The sequence below is a fragment of the Triticum aestivum genome, chromosome 6A (genome assembly GCF_018294505.1).
Source record: "Triticum aestivum cultivar Chinese Spring chromosome 6A, IWGSC CS RefSeq v2.1, whole genome shotgun sequence".
Lineage (NCBI taxonomy): Eukaryota > Viridiplantae > Streptophyta > Magnoliopsida > Poales > Poaceae > Triticum > Triticum aestivum.
Genome location: NC_057809.1, coordinates 28,450,175 through 28,457,290, shown reverse-complemented (window position 1 = coordinate 28,457,290; position 7,116 = coordinate 28,450,175). Strand labels below are relative to the sequence as shown.

The following is a 7,116-nucleotide window of genomic DNA, read 5'->3' as shown; positions in this document are numbered from 1 at the left end:
GAGCAGCAGGAGCCTGAAGTGACGTATCAGGTGTAGAAACTGAATTTGTATTTCTGAAGAATCTAGAACTCAGATTTAAATGAGTGCAAATCAAGGTTCTCTATTTGAGATGCTTGTCAAATTGTGAGGACAATACTCACTGATGATCTGGGCTAGCTGATGTTCTTCAGTTGTGCACCTGAGGTGTGGTATTTTTTTAACACAAGGTAGTGAGGAATTTAAACTCTCTCTCTTTTATGCAAGTATAAAGGGGGGAAAGTTTGCCACCGGCTGGCCGGGCCGTGTCTTCGACCGGACGCGCGCAAGCCATCAGATGAGAGGACATTGCACCGCCACGCACGCACACAGGGCCCCTCCAACCTTATCTTCTTCCCCATCGTTTTCCTTCCATCCTAAACCCTTTGGTTCCCTCTCTGTATCTCTCGCATCTTCCCTTCCATGCACGGCTGCACCACTGAGCTCGCCGTCGTCGACAGCTCCGCCACCACTGTGGCGAGCCCCTTCCCAGCGCGCCGAAAAAATCGAGACCCCTGCTATTGACTCGGGCCGTGCGGGTGCGGACCCGGCGGTCTATCGTTTGCAAGCTCCAAACCACTACGCTAGAACTTGGACGTGCCCACGCTGGCTTCAAGGGGACGATGCGCCATGCTGGGACCCAACATCGGAAGGTTTTTGCTGGAAGCTCCTCACCAACGATGAGCTGCGACAGGGAGCACACATGGATGCTGCAACCGGTGACCACGGGTGCTGGAACCGGCAAAGTTGGTTGCTGGAAACGGCGACCACGTTTGCTGCCACCGGTGTCGCAAGCGCCATGAGATGCTGCAACCAGCCGCCGCAATTCCTGTGACCGGTGTCTTCGTTTGCAGGAACCAACTTTCTTCGTCGGTGGTGAGTGGTGACCACGGCAACCGTGGGACGACATTGTTGCCTCTCCTTTTTTTGCCGGAATTAACGGCGAGGCTGGACTGGACCCGTTGCTGGAAAAGGCTTCAACCTCCCATCGGCAATGCTGGAACCGATGTCAGGTGAAGCCGCAACCAACACCAACGGTAAACTGTCAAGGGCGGCACTGCAAAATACCGGTGGTAGACGAGCTGCTACCAATGGCGCCATATGCTGCAACCGGCTGAGCATAGAGCTGCTACCGAAGAAGTTGAAAGCTGGAACTGGATTAATCAAAAAGTTGGAACCTACATGAATGTTGGAACCAGAGACCAAAATTGCTTGTACCGTCGTATATTTTTGCTAGAACCATAGGTTGGGGGTTGCGAGCGCACATGTCTCTGGTGATGCTGCAACAGAGGTTGGGGAAGCAGTTCTCGTGGCCGGTGGCCCCAGTGGGGCTACCATGGATGCAACATGGGAGCGGGACAAAAAACTGTTGTGTCGGCGGGTTTTTTCTGCGATTTGGCGATGGCGAGTGCCGGCGGCGAGCATCAGCGGCAAACGTCAACGGCGAGGCAAAACGGGCAGGGCAGGAATGCGAGCTTCGACAGGGGAGAGACGGCCGAGAGGGAGGAAGACAACGCACCACGCGGGGGGATCGAAGTGTTGGATGCTGCCAAATTGGACGCACGCGCGGTGGCCGCCCAAATTTGGGCGGGTTGACTGGCACCTATCACTGGTCATATAAAGGGCAGTGCTCCTGCCAATATTTTGGAAAAAACGATAAACATATTTTGGGAGCAAATCATGGATATTGTCCATGTGTGAGCATATCAATGGATTGGAAATCATGGTAATATAATGCAGGTGGAAAAGAGACCAATCAAACTATTAAAGTGAATTGAACTGTGGCGCAGAATTAAACAGAATTTTGAGAGCAGATAAACGATGTCGTCAATCTGTGAGCCTATCACTAAACAAAAACCATTGTGAGATTAACTAAACTAAATTGAACTGAAGTGAACTATGAGCTGTATCACTAGATTAAAATCATTGTAATATATAATGCATGAAGCAAAAGAGATCAACTAAATTGAACGGAGGTGAACTATGGCCCAGAACTAAACACATAATATTACAGAATGGAAATTGTTCCAGTTTGGATCTCTCAATTTATTAGAGATAATAAAGCTATTAAAACCTATTAAAGCTATTAAAAACTTACATAATTTTTGTGGAAAGCTATTAAAACCTTATGCAAAATGAAAATAAAGCTATTAAAACCTCACATAAATTCTATGGAAAGCTATTAAAACCTTACGCAAAATTAACTCATGTAAAGGAAAACAAAATCTAAGGATGTATAAAAGGAAACAAATTTCTTCTCCCTCATGCGTCCGATGATGGATACTTCTCTCGTGAAAGCTCTTCCCTTCTCATCCGCCTGGCTGCCGGGGGATCGCTGGCCGGAGACGGCCCTCCGCCTGCCTCTGCTGCTCCTCCTCCCAGTAACTCTCATTATCCTTCTCTTCTTCCTCCCTTCCTCCCCGCCCCTGCCCCCGCCGCACCCCAGCATCCCGTGCGGCGCCGCCCCCGCCGATGCCACCGCCGGCCGCTGGGTCCCGACCCCGTCTCCCCCGCCGCCTCCCCTCTACAACCAGTCCTGCCCCTTCCACCGCAGCAGCTGGAACTGCCTCCGCAACGGCCGTCCCCCGGTCGCCGCGCTCTCCTGGGCCCCCTCCCGCTGCGGCTCCGGCGCCGTCGTCCCGAGGGTCGACCCCGCCGCATTCCTCGCGGCGGCCAGGGGGCGCCGGATCGGGTTCGTGGGGGACTCGCTGTCGGAGAACATGGCCATCGCGCTGCTCTGCGCGCTCTGGTCGGGCGACCCCGGCGTGCGGCAGTGGAAGCGGCGCGGCGCGTGGCAGGGCGGTCACTTCCCCCGAGAGGACGTCGTCGTCGGCTACCACCGCGCCGTGCTCCTCGCCAAGTACACGTGAGTCCTAGTACTACGGTGTCTGCTAAGTGCTGGGAGGGGAAGTTTGGTTCCTCGGTACATATGTACCCTATATGAAGAAAAATAGTAATTCAACAAAAAGTCAAAAGAATTTGAAAATATTTTTAAAATAAACTTTATCTTTCATTGTACTAGTAAGAAAAGTTACACAAAAAGAAAAGTCCTCTTTGACTTCTTTTCAAAAAAGACAATTTTTTGATCAAAATAGCGTGAATAGTGACCTATAATAGCAAAATTTTGTCTTTTTCGTTGTGAAGTCAACGTTGGTTTTTTGTGTGTGAAATTTCTATACTAGTGCACAAGTAAGTCAAGTTTAATCTAAAAATACTTTCAAACTATTTTGACTTTTTGTTTAATTATTTTAAAAAAAATTCCATATAAGATGTATATACATGCGAGAGCCAAAAGGTACCTCCCCTAAGTGCTGCTCCTAATTTAGAGTCATGCTTCCTCCGTCCCAAAATAAGTGACTTAAGTTTGTACTAACTCAATAAGTGATTCAAGTTTGTACTAACTCACTTATTTTAAGACGGAGGGAGTACTTCGAAATTTGCATGCACACCGATCACTCGCATCTGCATGTCCACCAGTCCCACGCCCTTGGATTTGTACGCAACTGCATGTTCATCGGCTACATGCAAATGTGCATTGGGCATGTTAGGGCATATACATCGGTCTAGACACTTACAGTCTGTAATGATGATCCACATCGTTTATAGATAGCAGTAAAAACATCATCTACAATAATCTGCTTTTTTGCTATCTGTAGCACGTCGATCGTGGGCAGGCCGCTGCATGCGAACCTCCATCATCGTGTACTGCTGCATGGAAACGGCAAATTAACGACCCCTGAGCGTACAACGGGGACGAGGCTATCGGTAGGTAGCGAGACTGTTGGGATATCGACCGTCTTCAGAATTAACGACACCTTCCTTCTCTCTCCTAGCTCTCTCTCCTCCACGTAATGAAAAATCTGAGGTGGCATACGTTACAGACGGCTGATTAGATGCCGTTGTACATGCCCTTAGTCATGCAACTGCATGTCCACCGACCGGGCGCAGCTGCAGTTGCGCACAACTGCATGTCCTCGCAATTGCAGGTGCAAGCAGCTGGCTACGCGTAACTACATTTATGTTTTTTTAATAAAATATAAATATCAAGAAAGAAAAAATAAGATGAGAAGAAAATAAAAGTGAAACAATAGAGGAAAAAAACTAAAAATATATGCTAGGGTCGCCTAAAAAAGACATAATAGTTAAATCTCATCAAGATGAGAGCTAACCACAACCATAGAATTATTTGGTGTCCATAGCCGCTTATAGGAATTCAATTTTCTTGGTTTAATTGTTTGTGATATGTATGTAAAATAGAGGATCCTCGGTTAATAACCGACAGTTACTGTAATGTGAGATGTCGAAGCATGAGTAAACTATATGTAGTTTTGGGATATTCTCAGGAAATAATTCGGGTGATGCATATTTTTTGGGAAAGTAGTGGTTGAACCCCAACTCGGTGTACCCACGGTGCACCCACGCAAAAAAAAACAAAACATTTTAAAAAAATCTAAAATTTTATGAAAATGATTGCCAAAAAATGTTAGAGAGGCTTGCCAAGTTTGGTGGTCAAATGACATCCGAGAAGAACTGTACAAAAAAACAAAATTACAAAATTTTGGTCAAACAGTGCACATACATTTTGAGTAATTTTGTCTTTTTTGTATAGAGCTCCTCAGATGTCATTTGACCACGAAAATTTGCAAGCTTCTCTAACATTTGTTGATGATCTTTCCCACAAAGTTTCAGATTTTTTCAAATGTTTTGGTATGTTTTCTTACGTGGGTGCACCAAGGGTGGGTGTAGAAAAACCACTTTCATATTTTTTACCCTCTAGAAATCTGGATGAGTTGCACTTTTAGTTATTTTGGTTTGGATGATCTGTGCCTGGCTTCATGAATCATGATCATTGGTGGGTAAAGGACTGAAACTTAACTGAAATGTTGGTTCCACTCTATGTGAAATCAGGAATTATTCCGTAGCAAATGGTGTTGTGACGCTGCATTGTTAATCTCTGCAGTGGTCGAGTACAATTCTGTAGTGTTGTCTGCTGAGCAGTGAATTCTGGCGCTATTGCTTTCGTTTTTATTTTAGGTTGCAACACATGCTTTTGTTTTGTTTTGTTTTTTCTCTGAGATCTACACCCACGAAAATAGTTTCTGGGCACAGAAGTATATTAATGAGTAAGAATACCTTTTCTGCCATTTCTACATTTTGATGAAGAAACTGAGATCTACCTATAGAAACATCCAAGCATTTTTATTGTCTGGCACATGGTTAGCTTTCATGATTTCTAAGTACATTTTATTATTTCGTCCTACTTTGATTGCGTGTGTTATTTTATATATCCATATGTTAAAGATGCACGAACAGTTTCGTCACTTTCCTGATGTATAAACTTCAATAATGTGGACGTTGATGCCGATAATTTAGAAGCTCATTCTTGTTAGACTTAAGCAGATAGCATCTGACATTTCAACTGCAATACTGCATGCATTTGTGCTTTTAGACACAACAGAAGTGTATCCTTACTTTTATACTTTTATTATACTTCCATAAAACTGACATGGCGATAACTATTGATACGATTATATGAAGGTGGCAGCCTATAGAGAATTCTGAACCTCGGAAGGACGGAATAAAGGGAACTTACAAAGTTGATGTCGACATTCCTGCTGACGATTGGATAAATATCACCAAGTTTTATGACGTGCTCATTTTCAACACTGGACACTGGTAAGTGGTTAAGTTATTTACTCTATGCTTTTGTTATTTTCTTCCCCTCTTTTATGTGCAGGTAGCATAGGGTGAAATTTTGTTTTTTTAATTTCGTTCAAGGGCTACTGAGATTGCTCATGATTTTTGTTTGAATCGAATTTTAACACTGCATATTCTCTATGTTGGAGTCACTTGGAGACTGAGCCGTTTGTGCCTAGAAAAAGCTTCATTTGAGTCTTGAAATGTTATTTATTATGTGACATAATAACCCTGAGTTAAAAAGTGCCTAGTGATGTGTACTGAACTACATTTACTTTATCATGTGAAAGCTATATTTGCAGTTTGGTCATTGATTGTCTCTCTATCAGGTGGGGTTCGTATAAATTCCCAAAAGAGACCCCCCTTGTTTTCTACCGAGGAGGAAAACCAATTGAGCCTCCACTTAGCATCTTTGATGGGCTGAAGATAGCCCTCAAAAGCATGGGCTCCTACATCAAAAGGGAGGTCCCAAGTAAAACCCTGAAGCTGTGGCGCACACAGTCACCCAGGCACTTTGATGGAGGCGATTGGAATCACAACGGCAGCTGTGTCTCTAACAGGCTCCTACAACAAAATGAGGTACCATTCGAGGGCCAAGCTTTTCATGATCTAACGTTTTCCTCAAAATTTCGTTTCATGACCCCCGCAAAATCCTGTGCAGCTCGATTCCTGGTTTGATCCGAGGTTCGGGGGAGTGAACAAAGACGCGAGACTAGTGAACTCATTGCTCCAGGAAGCGCTAGTTGAGACGGACATCCAGCTGCTCAACCTGACCTACATGAGCGAGTTCCGCGCCGACGCCCATCCGGCTGTCTGGCTTGAGAAGAAGGATGAGGCGGTAGTCTGGGGGCAGGACTGCATGCACTGGTGCCTGCCCGGCGTACCGGATACGTGGGTCGACATCTTGGCAGCACGGATCTTGCACTACTTCAAGCAGGGCAAAGGTTGATGCCGCGTCACATCGAGGCTCGGATTATTATCATGACTGCCCCGTGGATGCTCTGTTGTCACCAAGGACATGCTGAGCTTGGTAGTTGGAACAACATGAACCAAAATGGTCATCCTAGAAGGTAGGGAGAGATTAGATCATTCACCGGAGGGCGAGCTGACTTTGTCATACCAATTTTGGGGTTTTCCTTTCTATTTTCGAATACCATTTCATGATGATCTCTTGTATACTTCATTCATCATAAATATAAAGCGCTGTCGCTTCCCAAAATTTATCTTCCGCCAAGATTTTTATTCTTACACCCGTGGTACACGGACTTGGCATGTGAGAACACCAAATCAATTCCCACAACGTGCTTTCAACACTGTAAACTTGGCTTTCAAGAGCACACAGTCCAAATTTACAGCAGTGAAAGCACGATATAAAAGTGCTCTCGCCTGCCAAGTTTATGTACC

General features: G+C 45.3%; 1 protein-coding gene across 1 annotated transcript; it reads left to right on the top strand.

Annotated features, from left to right (window-relative positions):
• The first annotated feature begins 2,288 nt into the window (after nucleotides 1-2,288).
• Nucleotides 2,289-6,661, top strand: LOC123129357 (protein trichome birefringence-like 12). Its single transcript, XM_044549551.1, has 4 exons — nucleotides 2,289-2,881; nucleotides 5,554-5,691; nucleotides 6,042-6,291; nucleotides 6,374-6,661. Exons 1-4 carry the CDS (start codon nucleotides 2,289-2,291, stop codon nucleotides 6,659-6,661), a joined length of 1,269 nt encoding a protein of 422 aa, XP_044405486.1.
• Nucleotides 6,662-7,116: the final 455 nt, after the last annotated feature.